The 21,071-nt window shown below is 55.6% G+C and overlaps 1 protein-coding gene across 2 annotated transcripts; it reads right to left on the reverse strand.

Moving 5' to 3' along the window:
- Positions 1-282: 282 nt before the first annotated feature.
- Positions 283-21,070, reverse strand: INAVA (innate immunity activator). Of its 2 annotated transcripts, none has more exons than XM_045456553.1 (10): positions 20,848-21,070; positions 14,475-14,623; positions 13,596-13,720; positions 12,968-13,084; positions 12,021-12,243; positions 7,530-7,583; positions 6,486-6,696; positions 6,088-6,261; positions 3,563-4,220; positions 283-2,234 (listed from the first exon to the last, which is right to left on the reverse strand). In XM_045456553.1, the coding sequence occupies exons 1-10, from the start codon at positions 21,048-21,050 to the stop codon at positions 2,142-2,144; spliced, it is 2,007 nt and encodes a 668-aa protein (XP_045312509.1). In that variant the 5' UTR covers positions 21,051-21,070; the 3' UTR covers positions 283-2,141. The 2 variants fall into 2 exon arrangements, with proteins under 2 accessions (XP_045312509.1, XP_045312511.1); XM_045456555.1 differs by lacking the exon at positions 20,848-21,070 and adding an exon at positions 17,534-17,789.
- Between the last annotated feature and the right edge of the window lies 1 nt (position 21,071).

Consider the following 21,071-nt stretch of genomic DNA (forward strand, 5'->3'; position numbering starts at 1 on the left):
GTCTTCAGACTTCCTGGAGCGGAAGTCCCTGCCGTTGAGAAAGTGGCTCCCAGAGCCCATCTCCTCAGGCCCTGGGGACCTAAGGAGCTCTGGCAGGGACTGTTCCTCATTCCATCCTGCCAGGGAGCAGAGAACCTCTACCACCCCGGCCATCCCCCTGCTCCCCAGGGACCAGGCCAGACCCGCTGGAGACCAGGCAACTCTGCCTCCCTGGGCAGGCATCTTGAGGGCTGGGCAAAACCTCTGCTCAGAAAACTTGGCACAAAAGAACCCTTCATCAGCTCAGGCCAATCACAAAGAACAGACTTTATTGACATATTTGGCACTAAAACCCACACAGTTCCAGCCCCGCAGCCAAGTATGCAGCCACTTCGCAACTGCACCAGGCATTACACAGGACAAATAAGTTAACATAAAGGACCCTCATGTGTGTGTGGGGGGGGGGGGGTGGCGGTGCTGGGATGTCTCCTGGCTCAGCCTAGGAGCTCTGGGCTCCCAGGAGGACACAGGGAGGGGAGATAGCTTTACACCAGGGACCAGAGACAGGTGCTCAGAGATAAAATGGAAGAGAACAGCATCCGAACTAGGACATTCTAACATAATGGGGCCAGAGTCCACCCAAAAAGGAGGGAGCTGCAGGATGTGGTAAGAGGGCAGTGACAGAAATGCAGGTGCTTCCCCTCAGGCTCTCCTCTCCTCCCCGGGATTCCTGACAGGCCACCTAAGTTCCTCCCTTGGCACGCTTGTGCAGTTGGCTACACTGCCTTCTGTCCAGTGGGGACAACTGTGTTTCTTTGGGGTCAGGCATCAAAGTGATTGGGGGTTTAAGCTATATTTGTAGTTTCTGTCCAAGTCCAGGCCACTCAGAGGGGAAAGGGGTCCGCACGGGCAGAATCAGAACTCTGTTCTTCCTAACACCACCAAGCTTCAACTTTGTGCTTTCTCCTTGAGGCAGGAGATCTGAGTATGTGACCAGGCAGCAAAAAGGCCCTGGGACGAGAACCCAGAGACTATCGGATGGTCTTAGCACAGGAAGTGTCCAGGCCTGCTCAAGTCTTAGCAGATGGGATGATTAATGAACGCCCTTAAGAGTGAGTATTCCCATATTTGTAAAAATAAGGACTTGCCCTCTTTCAAGGAAATCCAGTCTCAAGAGCAGAAGCACAGCTGGGTGAGGGGTAAAAAGGGCAGGGACCCCTACCCCCTGCTAGGAGAACATGCCACAATAGTGTGCCTCTCCAAAGATATCTGGAAGGTTTTCGTTTTTAGGATGATAATGAAAAGATGACAGAGAAATGGGTGGGGTTGCAAGCTCTCACGATGCCCAGAGACGGTGGTCAAAGCGTGGGCTGCTCTCCACCAAACACCACCACGGGCCAGCCCCCAGCCCGGGCCTCCTAATGCTACAGTCCGGTGAAGCCTCAAACGTAAGGCTCAGAGGTCTGGGTAGATGTGGGAGCCCACACGGCACAGAGAGCATATGGTGAGTGACTGGGGGCCCTCCAGAGGGGGTTATGGGGTGAGGAAAATAGGGCCCAGGGAGACAATACTCCACCAGGATGTGTGGTCTTTAACCTACCACTTCGTGTGTGCATCACAGAGCACATTATAAAGGGGGAAGAAGATTCTCCCCCTGTCAGGCACCCCTACAGTACCCAGAGAGCTGGGAAATGGGGGTGGTGAGGCGCACGAGTGTGCCTCCAGCTGCAGTGAGACAGGAGCTGTTCTCCGGGGACGTGCTCTGAGCCAGAGAATAGTCTGTGAGGAATCCCGACGTGGCCCTCTCTGCTCCACGTGTCCCCTGCCACTTGTCTTGCAGAAGGAGACAAATGCTGTCAGTCAGACAGGCAATGCCGCAAGTCCAGTAGACCAAGCTCTGGGGAATAAAGCATCATCATATTATTGGGATCTTGAGGACAAATCACAATATAAATCCTAAGGCCAGGGTTTCTGAACAAAAGACATTAAAAAAAAAAAAAAAAAAAAAAAGGCTCAGCTCCAGGTCATCGACCCGCGATGGGGTAAAGGAGCCGAAGAAGGCACTCGAGGCAGGGAGGTCTCGGTTCCAGCCCTGCTGTGGAACAGTCTTTTCCGGCAGCCAGGTTGAGGCATTCAGGGCACACGGTGACACCTGGCCTTGGTTACACCTGGCTGATGATCTCGCCATTCTCAGGCACAAAGACTTGCACAGGGGCCCCTTCGGGCGATCTCCGGGGCACATACACTGTGGTCACCTGCCGGGGTCAGGAAGAAAGGAGAGATCTGTAAGCCAACCAGGTAGAAATGTCAAACAGCAAACACAGGTACACCATCCCTTTCCCTTAAGGACACTGACTGACAGCTACAGGGGCCCAGGCACTCAGCCCCTGCTTTTCCAGGAGGTTCTATGTCCCCCAGTGATCACCCTTTATCCATTTTCCACTCCACTTTCTTTGGGGTGTGCCAGGCGCCCTGCCCTCCTCCTCCCCGCATTTCCTGGGCTCACTTCTTGTCACCCTCCCTGTCTGGCAGGTTGGGATAGGCTGGGCCTGGGCTGAGGACAGGTCCAAGCTGGCAGGAAGGGAAAAGCAAAAGCACGTCAGCTGGAGGGTGCGGCCTGGGACCCAAGCCAGGCCGCTGCCAGGCCAGGATGCCAGCTGCAGCCCAGAGACCTGGTGGGTGGGGGAGGGATGTGCAGCTGGGCCTGGTAGGGATCTTGGGTCTCAAAGAAGCAGCCTGTTGGTAACTTCTGGAGGCTGCAGAGCCCTCCATGCCAGGGAGAAAGAAGACAAGACGCATGTGTGTTATCCCTACTTCCAGAATGAAGAAACTGGGTCACTGAAACCAGAGTGGGCAGCCTTACCTCATGTCTACCTTACCAATCTGGTCCTTGGCGGATAAGAATACCGCTTACTTATACTTACTCTACACTGTTCTGATCATTTTACACATAATAACTCATTTAAAGTTCATGGCCCTCTGAGATAGTTGTCCAATCATTAATATCCCTTCCAGGGAGCAGGGCTGAGATTTGAACCCCCCCCCCCCCCCCCGTAGCCTGGCTTGAGAGGCTGATAAGCCTGTGCACTTAACCATTAGCCACCCTGCTTCTCAGCCCTGCAGGCAGGAGGGCTGCCGGAGGGGACGTGGACCCACAGGCAATCACAGGTCCTGGCTTCTGCAAACACTGTCCAGACTCTCCCTTTGTCCTGGGCCTTCACATCAGGAAACTTGGGGGTTAATTCGGATTGGACTTCTGCTTCTAAATACAGGCTTATCTGCTTTGCGGATCATCTGTGGAGCCTGTAAGGAAAAGAGTCCCGCTCTCTTCCAGGATTACCTCCACCAGTGTACGTGGGTGAGCGCTCTTGAGCTAGAGTCAAAATTGGGAGGTGCGTGGGGGGGGGGGGGGGTGTCACGAGTGCCTTCCAAAGCCAAGAGGAAAGGTTCTGTGGCTTGTCCTTCCCAGCTGGGGACGGCGCGGCCACCAGCCTAGTGGCATCAAACCTCTCTACTCTGGGGCCCGCTAGAATCGCAGCCCGCCCCCAGCTGGAAGGCCCCGTGACCCCGGGGCCGCCCGTACCTGTGTCCGGGGAGCCGGGGCTCGCGCGAAGCCCTCTCTCCCGGGGGGCAGGCTCCGGACGCGGAAAGCCCCCTGGCGGTCCAGCGAGTGCGGGCGGCCGCTCCGGAGGCGTGCGCGCTCGTGCCACGACTTGAGCTCCTCGGACACGGCCGCCTTGCTGAGCGCGCGGCCCGCGGGGCTGTCCTTCAGGGAGGGCGTCCGCACCAGGCGGCCGCGGGAGGCCACCAGCCGCTGCCAGCGCAGCGCGGCCGCGTCCTCCTCGTAGGCGGGGCCCAGGGCGGCGCGGCCCAGCTCCCACTCGCCGGGCGGCGGCAGGTGGCTCTCGGCCACCAGCACGTAGCGCCCGGGCGGCGGCAGCAGCTTGGGGTAGTGCGCTCCGGCCGGGACCCAGGCCCCGCGGGGACGGGGCGGCTCGGGCGGGGACAGGGGCCGCAGGAAGGAGATGTCGGGGCTGCTGCTGCCCGGCGACGTGGGGTGCGAGATGCTGGAGACGTCGGAGCCGCTGTCCTCCGAGCAGGAGTGGTAGGCGGGGTGGGACAGCGGGGGCTTGGTCGGGGGGAAGCAGGAGTCGGGCACCGTCACGGTGTAGTGAGTGGGGCGGCGGCGGGGGAAGGCGCTGCGGCCTCGGCCCTCGGGACCCGCCCGGAAGGAATCCATCCTGAGGGGGGAAGGGGAGACACACTGAGTCGGGGAGGCCGAATCTAGTCCTTTGGGCCTGGGGGGGGGGGGGCGGGTGAAGATAAACAGGTGAGGCAGACGCTCTACAAACCTCCCCCGCCCCCCTCCAGGAAGCATCCAGACACCCTCCTGGCCTGGTGTGCCATTCAACGTATCCCTCCTGCTGCATTCACACTTCTGTGCTTTGTGCAAAGCGTGCCACGGCCACGTGGGCTATTTTCAGCTGCTTTAGGGACCCTGTGTTCAGCCACATGACACCCACAGAATCCGTGGTCAGGTATCTAAGCTGGACCTGTAAAGCTGTCATGTGGTAGAGACCGTGTGAAGGAAGTAGATGGCCATGCACAAGGCAAGGAGAAGCCTTAGAAGAAACCAACCCCACCCTGATCTTGAACTTCCAGCCTCCCGAACGGTGAGACCATATCCTTGTCATTAAGCCACCCACTCTGTGGCATGTTGTTCTGGCGGCGCCACCAAACTACCATAGGGGGACTGCACGCAGGTCGACCCTCCACAAGGGGGCAGCCCAAGACCCGCAGGGGCTGAAACCCAGCCCCTTTTCCCAGTTTGCACAAAGGCACTGTTTGTAAAATAGCCCTGGGAGTATGTAAAATATAAAATTCATGGCCTGACTTGAGAGCAGTTGTCCCAGGCTGCACCCAGTCCAGTGCTGCCTGATGAGTGAATTTAAACTGACAGAAGAGCCCAGCAGTGGTGCCCAGGGCTTTCCGTGGGGTGTAGCTAACAGTGCCTTTCATAACGCTGTCACTGAAACTATCACCAAGAATACTGATAAAGCACTTGGAAAATAACATACAACTGACTCTCATTATTTGCAGATTCTGTATTTGCAAATCCCCCCCCATAGTCAAAATGCATCTGTAGCCTCAAAGTCAACACCCACAATACTTTTGCGGTCATTTGTGGACGCACACACAGAATGGTGAAGACTTTGACATGCCTAATAGGCACATTCCCAGCCGAGACCGAACAAGGCAATGCTCTGACTTCTTGTTTCGGCTTTCGTACCATAAACGAGTATTCTTGCCACAGTCTATTTAGTGTCACGCGTTTCATATTCTTGTACTTTTTCTTGGTGACTTCACTGTTTAGAATGGCCTTAAGCATAGTGCTGAAGTGCTGTCTGGTGTTCCTAAGGGTAGGAAGGCTATGTATGAAGGTGCCTTCAGTAGAATATACATAGGAGATGAGTTTTATTCGGGCATGAGTGACAGTGCCATTGGCCAGTTCAATGTTAATGGGTCAACAGCATATATTAAATAAGGTGCCTTTCAACAGAAACACACATAAAAAAGGTTATGGACTGATCGATTGACAAAAATGTTGTGACCAGAAGCTCTCGAGAGCCTCACCCCGTGCTTTCCCTAGGAGCAATGGTTCAGTATTGCTACTTTACTGTCTGCGGTGACTTTATAGGACGTCAGACTCCCACAAATAATGAGAATCGACTGCACATCAATTGAGAGAGTGAATCATCCACTGTCAGCGACCAGTAATACAACAATCTTAAACAGTTGCAAAAGTATCTACCAAGGCACATATTCTCATGCCATAGGAGAATATAGGTTGAATATAGGTTGGGGGGGGGGGGGACTTGAATTGGGTTGTGCAGAAAATAGCTTGCTTCATAAGTGACTTGCCTCTGGTTTTGCTGATCGTGGCAAAGCCTCTATTGAGAGGTGCCCCAAGAAGGGATGGAGAAGCCACAGCACTAGCCATGTGTTACCCAGTCCCACCTGTATCCTAGAAGCCACCACCCTCCAAATGTAAGCTCTCAATAGTGGGTCTCGCCTCCCCCTGCATCTCTGGGGTGACCTGTCTCTTACCTCAGAGACTGCGCCTGGCCCCTCCTCCCCTGCATCTCAGGGGTGGCTGGGGCACTGGTGCGGCCCTGCCGCTGGCCAGGAACGCTGCGGATGGGAACCACATGGTAGGAGGCAGGCTCCAGCAGCCATAGGCTGGAGGCACCGGGCCCGTCCTGTGGCGTGGTGGCTGGGCTGCTGCAAAAGAATTAGGGACAGGTCAGTGGCAAGAATGCCTCCATTCAGGGCCTCAAGCTGTGCAGAGGAAGGGGGCACCGTGGAAGGGGGCCCCAAAACTCACACCTCTCACCATCACACAGTTAAGGAGAGGGGCAGTCTCCTACGCCTTGCCCTGCCTGTACCCCCCTGGCTAAGCACAGCTCCCACCCACTTCCAGCCCTCCCCTTCTTCCCCGTCCTGACCTGGACTCGCTGTTGGGTTCAGAAGATTTTCTGGGCTTCTCGTAGGGGTGGTCCAGGCTGGTCTCCTTCCAGGGACTGTTCTGGATGGGGGCCCGCTCCAGGCCCCCAGTCTCAGGTCCTGCTGGCTTCAGCCCCTCCAGGCTCTGGGGTGGGAGAGGCCGGGAAGGTGGAGCTGGGGACTCTGGGGGAGGTTTTGGCACTTGGGATTCCTCTGCGGGGAGTGAAAAGAAACCTGGTGAAGGCAGTGGCTAGGAAATCGGCCCAACAAGAACCTCCGTGGCCCACGCCTTGCTCTCCCTCCCACGGCTGCTTATCTGGCTGTTCCAGGCTGTGGCTCCAGGCCCAGATGCTCGAAAATGTTTTGTTCTCCTTTGGGACTTCCTCACCCATAGCTCTATTTTACACCTGCCTCCTTCAAGAAACCTCCCCAGATTGACTGCCTTTAGTTCACATCATTCCACCTTCTAACCTTTGCTCCTAGTATTATATCTGCAGCTACCTTTCCGCTTACCTAATTTTCTTGTTCATGCTGTGCCCAGGTGCACTATTTCCTTATTGACCTGGACACTCCCCTACGTAGGACTGCGCTACCCTCTTGGTCCACCTTGACCCCCAGCATCCTTGAGGTTTATAAACAGGGTTCTTAATCGATGGACAGTGTTTCTTTCCCCAGTGCCATCCTCTAGTCAAAGAGGGCAAGGATTGTGGCCAGATGGCTCTTAGGGTCCCAGGGCAAAGGCAGGGACCCCAGAGCCCATAGGCTCTGCTAGAATTCACCTTTTCCTTCCCTGTCAAAATGATTGAACTTCTAGAATGGGAAAGGGTCAGCACATCCCCACCCTCAAATGAACGTGTGCAAGGGCACATAGAAATTAGCATCAAGTAGGAGCAGAGACCTGGAGCCCAGCCCGGCACTCCTGCCTTCACTAGTTCAGTAAATCTCCACTCCCCATTTGAAGTCCCCAGCAGTGAACTCTGCCAAAGCCCCACTGTCTTCTGTTATGAGCCCAATCCTGACAATAGGCCCTAAACTACCCCTCTCACCTTCCTCCAGGAGCAGCCCATCTGATAGAGAGCTGTCATCTGAGGCGCTGAGCTCTGGAAAAGTCAAAGAGGAGAGAAAGAGGTGAGGAAATCAACTCCCAGATCTGGCTTATCTGGCAGTATTGACCCCACCCCCTTCCCGATAGCGTCCCGTATCAGGAAATACCAACTGTGTACTAAATACTATATTGGATATGAGTTTATTACTCGGAAGTGGAAAAAAATCAGAAGTTAGGAGGAAACGGGAAGCCTGATTTCAATCCTAGCTCTTCCATTAGCTACACAACCTTGAATAAGCCATTGCAATGCTCTAGGCCTCAGTTTTCCTGTCTGTAAGAAAAAAGGAAAAAAAAAAAAAAGCCAGGGCTTTTTCTGACAGGGTTTCCCAGCAGTGGAAGGGAAAGGCGAAGTGTCATTCTGGAAGGCCTTTGGGATGGAAATAATTTGCCTAACGTTTCTATAGTCTTCTGAGATCATGAATACAACTGAACTCAAAGACCCCAAATCTGAGAAGCCCTGCATTACCAGTACCAAGGGCAGCGCAAAGTGGCAGTTTGAGTTGTGGAGTTGTGGGATCAATTCACAGCGATCTGATTCTTCAGTTGGTGATATGGCAAGTCACTTGCATGAAATGGGAGTGTGACATTTCTGCATGGCACAACAGCAGCTGTGACCCAGGAAATCAGAGGGAACTTACATTTGCCATTGCCCTTGAACAAACTGAAACATTTAGACCCTGAGAATACTCTACTGACCCGGATGGAATTCACAAAGTATTTTCAACTATGTTTGATAACAATGATGAGGGGAAATTAACAATAGCCAATATTTCTGTTGGACCAGTCAGTAGTTTTCTAAGTACTTTATGTATATTAATTTATGTCATCATAACCACCGTGTAAGGTAAACACTATTATCATCATGTAACAGCTAAGAAAACCAAAGCTTGCAGGAACTGAGTAACATGGCTTAGGCCAATCCACCAAAAGGTGACTGAGTCAGAATTCATACCCAGACAGTCTGACCAGAGTCTGGCTTGTCACCGCTACCTACCATTTATGGGTTCTCCTGTTAGCTAGCATCTAATGCACAATTCATTATCTAGAAAGTTCTAAGACAGTTAAACAATTCCAGTCATCTTAAAATCCTTTGTACCACGACTGGTAAACTATGGGCCCTCACTGTTTTTATAAATAAAGTTTTATCGAAACACAGCTACAGATTTATTTACATAAGGTCTGGCTGCTTTTGCACCACAATGGCAGAGTTGAGTAGTTGTGACAGAGACCTTATAGCCCATGAGGCCTAAAATATTTACTGAGCCTCTACAGAAGTTTGTCAACCTTTGCTCCACAACTTAAATGAATTAAAAAACTCTACCCAGAGTAGTTCTTAAACCACGTAGGGCATACTGCCCAAGGAGCTGGGCGACTCCCAAGTAGCCAGCTAGGCCATGCTGTGCTTGGCTCGTACTAGCCTTTGCTTTGGGGTTCAAGTGAGGCTACACCCTTTTACTGAATTCTGGTTCTCTGCCTCTAATCTTTTACAAAACCTCGGAGAATAAAGAGTGTTCTTTTTTACAGATCCGTCAAGTTGAAGAATTTGTGGGACTGTTACTATCATGGTCCCATGATGCAGCTGGGGTTAGTGTCATGTGTTTTGGTTTGACTATATGATCTGGGAAGAAAGACATCATCTCCCATCATCCCTAATCTTCATAAAAACAAGCATGTCAGAGACTCATTGGCCAAACAAATGCAATGCAAAGAGGGTGATCTGGAGACCCGCTGCTTTTGTAGAGTTAGGACATGGAGGGAGCACATCTATCTGCCAGCCAAACACAGCGGTTCCCGAGGGCCGCTCACTGTCTCAGCCACACTGCCCCCAACCCAGCCCCAGATCAACCTCACCCTGCCCTCAGGCCAGCACTGGCAGCTGGACCCCCCAGGTGAGGAGGTAACTACAGAGGTCACACCCACCAACTCTGCACATTCTCAAAGGCCGCACTGTTCAACGGGTCGCCACTAGCTGCATGGGGGTTATGTTAATTAAAATGAAATAAAATTAAAAATTCAGTTCCTCGGTCAAACCAGGCACATTTCATATGCTCTAGCGGCTACTATAGACAGCACAGATATGGAACATTTCCATCACCGCAGAAATTCCAATAGATAGCATTGCTAAAGGAAGGTATTGTCAGTCCACAAACGCATTCCGAGCACCTACTAAAATTAGAGGTGTGTGTCATGGGGGTGTGGGGGGATTTCTCATCAAATTCACTGTGGTGAATTAGTTTAACACCTGACTGCTCCCTGCCACCTGCAAGGTACTAGCTAATTACCCCCACTTGGCATAATTAGTAATTATCCTAAATTGAATAAGCCTTGTGTGGAGACCAAGGGGGCAGGGTGGCTTTTCCTTTTCTTTTTTTTTTTTTTCTGTTTGCTTTTTTTTTCCTTTTTAATTCAAAACACCTCTCAGCTGCTAACTAATTATTAATCCCTTTCTACTTCCTCCTTCTGGGGAAAGCACAGCTGGGCAGAGGAGCCAGAGAAGGAATCACTGGTCTAGAGCTGCTTCCTCCTGCGCTCCCAAGGCAAGACATTAGAACCCAGGACCTCAGGCCCACCGGCAAGACAGGGTTTGAAGGTGGAGGGTGCAGCGTCTTTTTCTCTGGTCTGGAGGGTGAAAGGCGGCCGCTACCCCAGGTTTCTTCTCTACAGCTGAGTGCACCGAGGTTTCAGAACGGCCTGTCTCCCATGGAAGGTTAACCAAAGCCCCAGGCACATCCTGACCTGCTCATACCCCCAACGAGAAGCATCACTGGTCACAATGGCAGCAGCAGTGTGATATCCCCCCACACCCTCTGCCACCCCAACATCTGCAGGCTGCCGAGCAGTACGGGGCTGAAGAAGACACAGGAGGGGCTGAGGCAAACTGGAACAGGGGCATTTCTCACTCCGCCGCCGGCTCCCTACCAGCACAGCGCAGGTAAGCCCTTCAGGGACTTCCACAAGCCAAGTCAGTGGCTGCCTTTCAAGGGGGGGGGCTCAAGTCCTGGGGATCCTGTCGGAGTGGAGGGAGGATGGAGAGCTTCTTTTCCATCTGAGCCTGGGAGACCACGAGTATTGTCTTGCACCCAGGCCAGAGCCAGTCGACCCAGAGAAGTCTGGCCATCTGACTGGGTCAGGTGCACGGTCTCCTGGGTTTACTGGGTCAACTGTCACACGGAGGTACCTCCTCCCTCATTCTCTGCTTCTGCTGGAGGTGACCTGGGAGGTGTCTGGTCACACCCTTTCTCACCTACATCAGAGACAACGTGCGGCAGCAGGGACTCTGGAGACCTGTACTAGGAGCATCCCCTTGCCCACAGCATGGGCCACTGGGCGCGGGGGGTTCTAAATACGAGTGTCCCCAACCAGAAGAGGAGAGCAGCCTCTGTGAAAAGCCAACCCAAGGTGCAGGGGTAGAAGCCGGAGGGTGTGGGAGAAGTAAACAATTCCCCAAGCCCAGACCAAGGCCTTGGTCTCCAGTTCCAAGGATGACCCCAGGCCACCCCTCCCTTCTTCACCCCAGGTCCCTCCCCTACAACTGGGCCCCATGAGAGGCCAGGGGTTGAGGCAAGCGACGGGCATGATGCCGTGAGAAGTAGAAGGTTGGGCTGCGAGTGGACTTGACAAGCTGGGTTTGCATCAGGAGAGGGCAAAGCCAACACAACTGAGGGCTCAGAACCACTTGTTGGAAGGTAACCCGGGCTGGGTGCATCAGTGTCCAATAATGGCAGGTCCTGGGCAGGGACGACTTTCTAGGTGCCCCACAGCCCCAGGTCTCTGGGCCACAGGGCTCAGGGACTAGACTAGAGGCACAGTAAGAGCAAAGAGCAGAAGTGGAGGGATTCCCCTTGACCAGGGTGGTTCTAGGTGCTTAAGGGATGGTGGGGTGTAGCACTGGGGGTGCTGGATTTCAACCTAAACATCCCACGAGTAGCCCTGGGTCCCTGAGCAGCCTTGCTCAGGCCGGGGGACAGTACGTCAGCTCAGAGCCTCAGGCTCACGTCAGCCTCACGCTTCCTGACCACATAAGCCAGCCCCTGGGGCCTGGAGGGCAGGAGGGTGGACCTGGCTACCGCAGCTGCATAGACCCTGGGAAGAAGCTCGAAGTCAGCCTGGGGAGCACCTTTCTGCCTAGAAGGCCTTCTTGAGGGCAGTGGGTTTTGAGGCGGACGTGGAAGGAATGGGACGCTTCCTAAGGAGATTGGGGGAGAGGGCCTCACGGGATGGAGAAGCCCTGGGCCACAGCTTCTTGGGGTTGCAGAGGGTCAGGATGGGGTAGAGGTGGACGGAGGAAGCAGGTTTCCCAGCTAAAGCCAATCTGGACTATTAAACACAGTGCTGGGCACGAAGGTGAATGCAGTGGCCCCGGGGCCATGCCACCTAAGCTCACACGAGGCCCGCGTGGCCCGGGACGGGACTCTCAGGGCGACCGGCTCACCTCGGCCCAGGGGCAGGGCAGCGGCGGGAGGGGGCCCGCTGGTGCGCCGCTGCTCGCCCAGGCAGCGCTCCAGCTCCCTCAGCTTCTTCTCCTCCTGCAGCATGGCATGCTTCCGCTGCCGGCGGGCCTGCCTGCTGAGGTTCCCCTCCCGGCACAGGCGGCGGGCCGCTTCGGCGATCTGTAGCTGCAGGGCTAGCTCCCGCTCCAGGCCGCTCAGGGGGTCCTGAGGAGTGGGAGAGGCAGGGGGCTCGGTGGCCGTGGGGACCCAGGTAAGGGCCCCGACGGACCCCCAGCCCGGGAAGCAGATGGCAGCACGGGCGGCCCTGGGGCCCTGGGGCGGAAGGTGGAGCGGTGGGAGATGCCCGAGAGCAAACCTGTGGGCCCGAAAAGCCGGCACGGGGACCCACCCGCCAACCTGCCCACTGAGCCGGGCAGAGCGGGCACCAACGTGGGCCTCTCTCCCTCCTGACCCCAAGGGCCGGGCAGGCGAGCCCAGGGGACACTTGCCACCTTTCGCACCATGGGGAAGGGATCCTGGGGCCCGAGCCGCCCTCTCACCACCTGCCTTCCCCCGCTGAGAAAGAGGACAGCCCTAGGGGCCAGAATAACCTGTTTAAATGGGCCATTGCCTCCCTGGGCTGGTGGTTGAGCTCTTAACTGATCTTCTGCCTACTGGCCCAAACAAACCCAGGGTCCTCTCGTGAGTCCCCAGCTCTTGCACACCTTCCCCATGGCCACTGGGCTACATGTGAGTGGGTGCCCCTCATCGACACAGAGCCGAGCACCCTGACTGGGTGTGATGGCGGGGGGCGGGGGGTGGTGGAGATTGCCAAAAACCAGGAGAGGCCCCTGTGCCTCAGAAGCTGCCCCTCCAGACGGTGAGGCCTTGGCTCAGGGATCAACATTTGGGTGGCGGGGATGAGAGACAGCCCCCTGAGGTGCCTCACCTCTCTGTGCAAGGCCCGCTCGTCCAGTTTATAAGCTGCTCCAATCCTGCGGCGGACCTTGGGGGCCTTTTCCCCTGGTTTGAGGGGATACTCGGCCGGCAAGACACCCGTCAGCTCCTGCAGTGGAAGCAACGTCAGCCAGGCCCTGCTCCAACTGCCCAGCCCTTGGCCAACCAAGCATAGCCGGTACCCCCTTTGCCTGTGCCCATCCTTCCCCAGAGGCCCCTGCCCACTCCCCACCCCATCCCGTCCCCCAGGCCTGTCTCACTGGCCTCTTCAGGGCACCCTCTGCATACCCTCCTCTTTCCCTTCTACCTTCTGCTCACCCCCGCCAGAGATCTACTCTGGCCCTGGTTACATTCCCACAGGCACCTCTGTCAACTCCCTCTGTAGCCCCTCTGTCTTTCCCTCCCGTGTCTGGGGGCCCCACCTTGGCTACTTCCTTCGCTCAGGGCCGCTCAGGGCCCAGGTCAGGGACTCCAGGCACCACACCCCCATCTGATTTCCAGAACTCTCCCCCAAACGGGGTTCCCTTCCCTCAGCCCAAACATCCCCAAATGTGGCTCTAGGGCTCCTCCGGTTAACCCCAAGTTATTGGGAGGAACCAGGGGCCGGCCGAGGTTCTCACCGCCTCCCTGAGGCAGAGTCTCTTCAGCTCCTCCAAGTGTGCCTCCAGCCGCTCTTCCAGGGCCCTCTGCTGCTTGCGCACAGCGTGGGTCAGCTCCTTCACCGGGGACACCGGGCTGTCAGGGCCTAGGGGGGCCACAGGGCACTGGCTCAGGGAAGCCGAGGTGGGTAAGCCCCTCTCAGACACTCGTTAACTATCCCAGGCCCACACGTGTACACACACACACATACATACACACACACACACACAGCCTCATGCCTGCCCACTGATCGCAGATCTCAGGTGCTGCGGCCTGTGTGATAACTACAAACGCCACATCTCCTGGCTGTCCGAGGTGGCAACATGACAGCTCAAAAGGAAGGGCCGCCTCAACAGGCCATCTGCAGGTGGTGGGAGGGCTACCCGGTCAGGGCTCCGTTCTCACCCTTCTCACCCTCCACCCACACAATTTACTGTTGCCTCCTCCTCCTTCTCCTTTCTCCCTCTCCCTCTCTCTTTTTCTCTCTCTCATTCACACACATGCTTCTTTCTTCTCTTCTGTCAAGACCAGACCAGGCCCACAGACTCAGGCCAACCAAAGAGACAGGACCTTTCCATCAGCCAGATAAGACTTTTCTACTTCTTAGTAATCACTAGGGCCAGAGTTGCAGAGACCTGTTCCAGATAGGATCACACCTCCAGGCCAGACCATCCAGGAAAACTGCAGTCCCTCTCGTATTTAGCCCCCAGAAGAGGCCTCTCCCACCCCTCCTGCCCTCCCCCTACTCCAGTCTTCCAGCTTCTCAGCCTGGCCGGCCCTGGGGCCTGGGGCCTAGGGCCTGGGGCCTCAGAGAGGCAGGGCTAGGGGGCCCACGTGGCGGGATTCCCCAAACCACTCACCAGACTGCAGGATGATGCCACTGTCAGTGTCGCTGACCTCATCCTTACTCTCCATGGTGGATTTCTGGGAGGAGGGGGCACAGAGTAGGGAGGGGTGACACCGTTCCCAAGCTGAGCCAGGATGTGTCAGTGGCCTGCAGTTTCCCCAGCTTTTAAGAGAACAACAACAAAAAGATAGATGTGAAACCCCTTAGTTACAAACAGAGCCTAAGGATCAGATATCTGAGGGCACGGGGAGTGGAAGTGAGGGCCTTATTTCTGGAACAGTCTGGCCTGGGGGGTTCTTAGCTCTGGGGGTGCTACCGAGAAGGCTCTGTGGGCCTCACCAGCAAAGCCGCTCTCAGGGGCTCTCTGGGCCCACCCTAGCCTCCTGCCTCCTCCTTCTGAGAGGGGCCTCTCAGCCCAAGAGAGTCAACAGCAGCGGTGGCCACAGGGACCACTGAGCCTGGGGACAAGGACAAGGAAAAGAGCAAGAAAGAGAATGAAAAGGAAAAGATAAGAAAAAATGGGTGGGAGGACAAAGCAAGGAGGAAAGGAAAGCAGGAAGGGGAAGATGTCTTCTTGGGGCACAGCCATCGATCGCCATAGGGCTGACTGTCCTCAGCCCGAGAACCCAGGAGGCATGAGACCCATCCCGCTGCCCCAGTGGGTGACAACACTTCAAAACTGGCTGGGCACTGGGTACCCACCCAAGCCTGTGCTCTCGGGTCCTCAAAGCCCAGGCTACCCTGCCCTCTGGACCAGGGTATGCATCCAAAGGCAGGTGCCAGAGAGCTGTCCCAAAGTTCTGAAATAATTCCCAAGCCGCTATGTCTAGGAGACCCCTCAAGGAGGAGTCAGCTGAGATCCCCTATCCCCCACAGCCAGAGGAGACCCGGCGTGTGTGTGTGTGTCAGGGTCACGGGGGAGGGGGAGGGGCTGTGTGACTAGAGTGGAAGCCGCCCGAGGACAAGAAGTCCACCCACTCCTCTATCTCCCTGGAGCACTTGGGTGGCACAGGTACAGTCTCAGCGTGTGTCGGCCCAGCTAGGGGTACCAGTCTCCAAAACAACACCTGCTCCTCACCGAGCCCACATCCCTGGGTCAGGGTCTCAGCTGGCCGCGGCCTGGTAGCTGTTGGCTAGAGCAGGGGTAGGGAGGGGCGGGAGGAGCCCAGGCAGGCGGTCTGGAAGGAGAGCCCAGCCACCTCCTCACTGAGTCAGCCCATTGAGCAACAGTCCAAAAGTCCTCCTGAGTTTCTGTCTGGAGCTTATCCTGCCTCCCCACGGCACAGGGCCACGGGGTGGAGGAGGTGGGCTCCACCCCTCTGCCACCAGCCAACAGCAGAGGCAAGTCAGCCCTGGGAAAGCCGAGCAGAACCCAAGGCCAAGAGAGGGAGAAGGGACTTCGCACAGCAGGTCCCCAGTAGGACCTCTGCCTCTTGAGACTGGAAGAGCAGGACCGATGGAGTGCTTTTATAGACCTCTATAAATGGCACAGGCCAGTGAAGTACCGTGGGCAATAGCAATAAAAAGGTAGCCTTGATAACAATATGTACCTGCACTGTGAAATTGCATTTTTCCCAGAAAGTCCAGAGAATGGATGATAGGATGAAGGAAAGAAAGAAAGAAAGAAAGAAAGAAAGAAAGAAAGAGAAAAAAGAAATGTTTACATAGGGCCTTTGTAAACATGCCAAAGAGAGAGACCAGCCCGTGTTCTAGAAACCCAGAACAGGGTAATTAGTGTGAGAGTTACCTCTGCATGGCCCATCCCTCCCAAACCTTCATGCCCCCTGGAGATGAGAGCAGGACAGAGGGGCAGGCGGCTCACCCACCTCCCACCTGCCACGGGCAGCCTCTGACCTTCCCCAGAAGCCAGGGCCCGGGCCCAGCCAGAACTAGGAAGCAAGGGTGTCTCAGCTAGCACGGTGAGCGTTCTGCTTTGCACAAGGGAGGAGGTAATGTGGGAGAGAAGCCATGAATTAGTCACACTTGCTAATTAATTATTAACCACGAAGGAGTTGCCTTGGCAAGTTACGATAACTCAGCCCCTGCTTTCCTCCTTGACTGGTGTGGTGTGTAGGGTTACGTGGACAGAGGGGTGGGTATGAGAGGAGAGCCCCCTTGGCACACCCCCTCTCCTCCAGTGTTCGCCGCCAGGGTCAAGGGCACAAGCTGCCAGGGTCTGATGCTGGGCACACTCTGGGCTAACTCACAGCTCCAAGCGAAGCAAAGAGCACAGGACCCAAAGTTGAGAGCTTCAAGTTGTAGTTCGGCTACTGCCTGTGTTGTCCTGAGAAAGTTACCTGGCCTGGCCAGCCTCCTTTCCTCGTGGACACAAAGACTAGACAGTGTCCAGGGAAGGCCCTTTCCAGCTCCCCGCTCAGAATCTGGACCTCTTGGACAATGCCGGGCTGAGCAGGAACCCCAAACAGCCATGTAGCAGTCGCCCTCATGTGCCCTGCCAAGGCAGCTCTCCTGGCCGTGGGGACCCTGCCCCGGGAGCCCAAGGGATCAGCTCAGCTCCAGCCTCCACCAGCACCACAGGAGTCCCTTGAGCCTTAGATATTTAAGGCATTGCTTTCAGATAAAGGCAGTTCAGGGAACATGCCCAACCCCTTCCCAACACAGGAATCTCTCCCTGCCCTCCAGACCCTCAGCTCTAAGCGGCAAGCCCCAGGGCTGGGTCCTAAGAAGCAGCCCACCTGACTGAACAATGTCCCCAGGAAAAGGCAGACAGGAAAGAAGAGGCATAGAGGAAGGAAGGGAAACACCAGTGCAGCGTCCCTCAGGCTGAGCCACTGAGGACCCTCCTCGATCACCCATGTGCCCCCAAAACCAGGTCCTGGGCCTCTCGCTTCTTCCTGTGGAGACTGAGGCCTGGGGACTACAGCAAAACTGTGGCAAACCTACAGCAAGGGGCTCCTCATCTGGGCCCACCAGCACCCCCCTATCATCCCACGCCCCAGACACAAGGCAGAGAAGGAGGTGGTGACGAGGGCTACTACAGGGGCTCCCCCCACTCCCGGGCCGGCCTGCCCCCCAGCCCCAAAGACCTGTTCCACCCTGCCCTGCTCTCACCTGCTTCTGGGGTTTAGTCCAGGATTCCGGGAAACACCCCCGTTCCCAGGTCAGGGGGCCGAGGGGTGTCGCATGTCGCCTCAGGGTGTCCCAGGCCACAGGCCAGTCTCCCTTGTGCTCTCCTCTGACCTGGCTCCAGCTCTCTACTTGCCGCTGCCGATGGCCGCCCCTCCCTCTGGTCCCGCCTGCTGGCCTGCCTGCCTTTCCTTGTAGGCTGCCTTTCCTCCTAGGCTGCCTGCCGGGCCAGGGGAACCAGGTTACTTGTTACGACTTGAGTCAGAGGGGAGGAGCAGGTGAGCAAGTCCTTCCCTGAACTAATCCTGCCGTGGCTGTTGCCAGCAGGCAGCTCCTGGGCCTCTACGCTTCCGGGGGTGGGGTGAGGAGGGAGAGAGGGGCTCCCCGTGGACGAACCCCAGAGGAAGGCAACGGGGGGGGGGGGGGGGGTCATGTCTTCACGGCCTCAGGGGACTCCAATGCAAAAGTGGTGAATGGTTAGGGCGCACAATTGCTCTCCTAACCCTTAGTCTCCCTAGCAAGGAGAGAGGTCAAGGCATTCGAGACCCCCAGGAGCAGGGTGAAAGGCCACCGTCCATGGGGAATACCAACAAGAAGTTGACAGAATGACAAGAATAGGTCATGACTCTTTCCATACACAGTCATGGAAAGCAAGGCCTGGGTTTTGTCTCTCCCAAATCAGGTTTAAGGAAATTTCAGGCAAGGCAGTAACTATGGAAGTCCATATGGGAAGGCTCTAGGGTCCCCAAGAAAGCAAGAGTGGTCTCTCTTTTCATCCTAGTCATTTCCTCCCAGGATCATCAAGGCCTATTTATTTCTTACATCCATCCCTCAACAGGGTCCACGGTGCACTAAGCTGAACCCCAGTCCTAGCCCCTACGCCACAGGACAGCCACTGGACCCCAGGCTCTAAATCCACTCCCCAAACATGAGGCACCAGGGACTGAAACGGAACTTGTTTTCTACGGAAAACAAGCCTCCACTGATCCTCAGACAAACCCAAAACTGTTTAGAATTCAGCCCACTTCACTGGGGGAAGCAAGGGCTAAGGCTACCTGTGGCTCCACGTGGAAAACACATAGACGTGATACAGATTAAGGACTACACCCCTCAAGGCTTACATGGCACCACCTCCCTTTCTCCCACTCTGATGTTCCCACTGTGTCCGTTCACGCTGGGGTATCAGCACCTCAGCATCTCTCTGGATTGCTCCCCTCTCCCAGCCCATCTCCAAACGCCCTCCCCTTCCCCGTGGCTGGGCAGGTAGAAGTGTGCTCCACCAAGTGTCCCCTGTAGAGCAGAGCTGTGTCACCGGATGGAGTTCCTGTCTGCCTCCTTCCCTTCACCTGCATCCCCCACAGTCCCTACACACATACCCAGCTCACCTTCACATCCTATACACACTCTCTTTCCAAACAATGCTAGCCCCAGAGTCCTCCAGGCTGACCACTTCCTCCTCTCCCCAGGCTGAGGCTATGGGGAGGGCCCCCCCAACCAGGGGCAGACCCCTCCCGTGATGTGGAGCCAGCTTTGGGTGTCCCAAAGAGCCTGCAGCCCTCCCCTCCCCCTACTGGCTTGTCACATTCTTCCAAAGAAGACAAACACAGAGAGATTGACTCTGAGTGGAACTGGTCCCCTTCTTCCACCTTGCCCATCCCCCAGCTCCAGGTGGGGGGTGTTGGAAATCTCTGGAACCAGCCCATGGCATGTTTTTAATGCACAAAAAAGAAATGAAGAGAATCACCAGGAGAACGAATTATATTACAGTTCTAAAAACAAGCACATAGTAATATATAATGCTTCTTTATTAATGTTAAACGGGATGTGGCAGTGGATAGTTTCATAGAAGCGATGAATGTAAACGATGCTTCGAGACAGAACAACTGCGACGTGACCGTAAACTATCTGTGAATTCTATCAACGGCAAAGCCACAGCTTCTGCCGATGGTTTCTTGCCTTCGTGATTGAAGGCAATGTTAAATGTTTGTTAAAGGTTGGTGTGAAATAAAGATATTTCTTCCCATCTAAGTTCACAAACCCTCTGAATTCTATCCACAGATGCTTTGGTGCCCGGGACCTGGTGAAGAACCCCACTATCAGGTAATCCCCCCTCTCTGAGTTCAGAGGAGAGAAATACAGATAATCAACTCACCGCATTGATCCTCTGGAATTTTTGTAAACCCCCTGCTCCCTCAAATTCACATGCAGCATTTCCTGACCCAGCAGAACGTGAGGTCTGGAATGCGACTAGCCAACCAATTCTCCCAAGAACCCTAGATCCAATGGGTTGGATCTCACTGTCTGCCAGGCCACTCAATGCAAAATACCAAAAGGGAGGTGGGTAGTACCCCCAGGAGCTGGATGGGGTTCAGTGCCCTGCTGCCGGCTGGCCTAAGGGATCAGGGTTCTCAGATCAGTGCCCTGCCCCAACCCCCAGAGCATCAACACCCAGAGCACAAGTTGGTGAGGACGTGGAGTGTCCTTGAATAAAGTCAGAGTACTTGGAATCTGATTGTTCAAAGGAGAAAAACTGCATGTCTTTAGGATTTTCACTTCCCAAGGAGAAGTGCTGCATCAGGAAACTTCCACACTCTGTGGCCATCCACTCCCACAGGTTCAAAAAGTCCCTTTGAGTTTCTTCTGATACACGAGATTGGAAGTTCTCGAAAGCAAGAGCCTCATCTATCATCTTCACATTGCCTCCAGCACCCAGCAAAGAACAGTCTCAGGCATTCCCAAGATCCCACTTAATGAATTAACAGATCAATGGTCAGCCGCCGGAGCCAGCAGTGCAGAAAGAAGGGGAACAGCCCGGGACCCTCAAGGAAGGAGGGTGGAAGAGGGTCCTTTAACTGGTTTCTTTCTCCACTCTTCTCCGTCCCCACTGGGAAAGGTGTTCGCCTCCAGCAGGCGATGGTGGAGTGGGTTCTAGCCAGGAATGCGCCCTGAAATCAGACCTCTCGGCTTTCCTTAAAAAGCCCCTTTGTCCGGTCCACCCTGCTCCCCTCCCCCACCGCGCCCCTCCGCATCCAGGCGGCCCGAGACTTTGCTCCTTTTGTTTGGCTGCTTTCTGGCTTCCCGGAACCTGGCCAGGGGATCCACAGGCGTGGGGAAGGTCGAAGGAGAAGGGTTGAGGAGTCGGAAATGTGCACTTTGGGTAGGAACTTGAAATTCCCACCCCCTTTGTAAATCACTCCGTTCCTGGTAGGGCCAGCTCCGCTCAGGCCACGGACCAAGGGTTCAGGAGCTGGAGCCCCCCAGTTCGCCCGCGCTGCGTCCCCCTAAGTTTTCCCCCTTACCTGTCCCATGGAGTTCTGGCGCCGCCCGCCTGTCCCCGCGCCCCCCGTTCCTGCCTCGAAGCTTCAGGACCTGTTTGTCCAGGCCATCTTCTCTCTCCCCGACCCTCCTCCCGGCCTTCCCTCCCGGGAGGTATTTCATTTAACTTCGGCATTTGCAGCATCCCAAATGTTAAAGATCCCAAGACATCTGTCCCCTGGGGCATACCAAGGCCCAGAGGAAAGAG

Source organism: Leopardus geoffroyi, chromosome C3 (assembly GCF_018350155.1).
Source record: "Leopardus geoffroyi isolate Oge1 chromosome C3, O.geoffroyi_Oge1_pat1.0, whole genome shotgun sequence".
NCBI classification, from domain to species: domain Eukaryota; kingdom Metazoa; phylum Chordata; class Mammalia; order Carnivora; family Felidae; genus Leopardus; species Leopardus geoffroyi.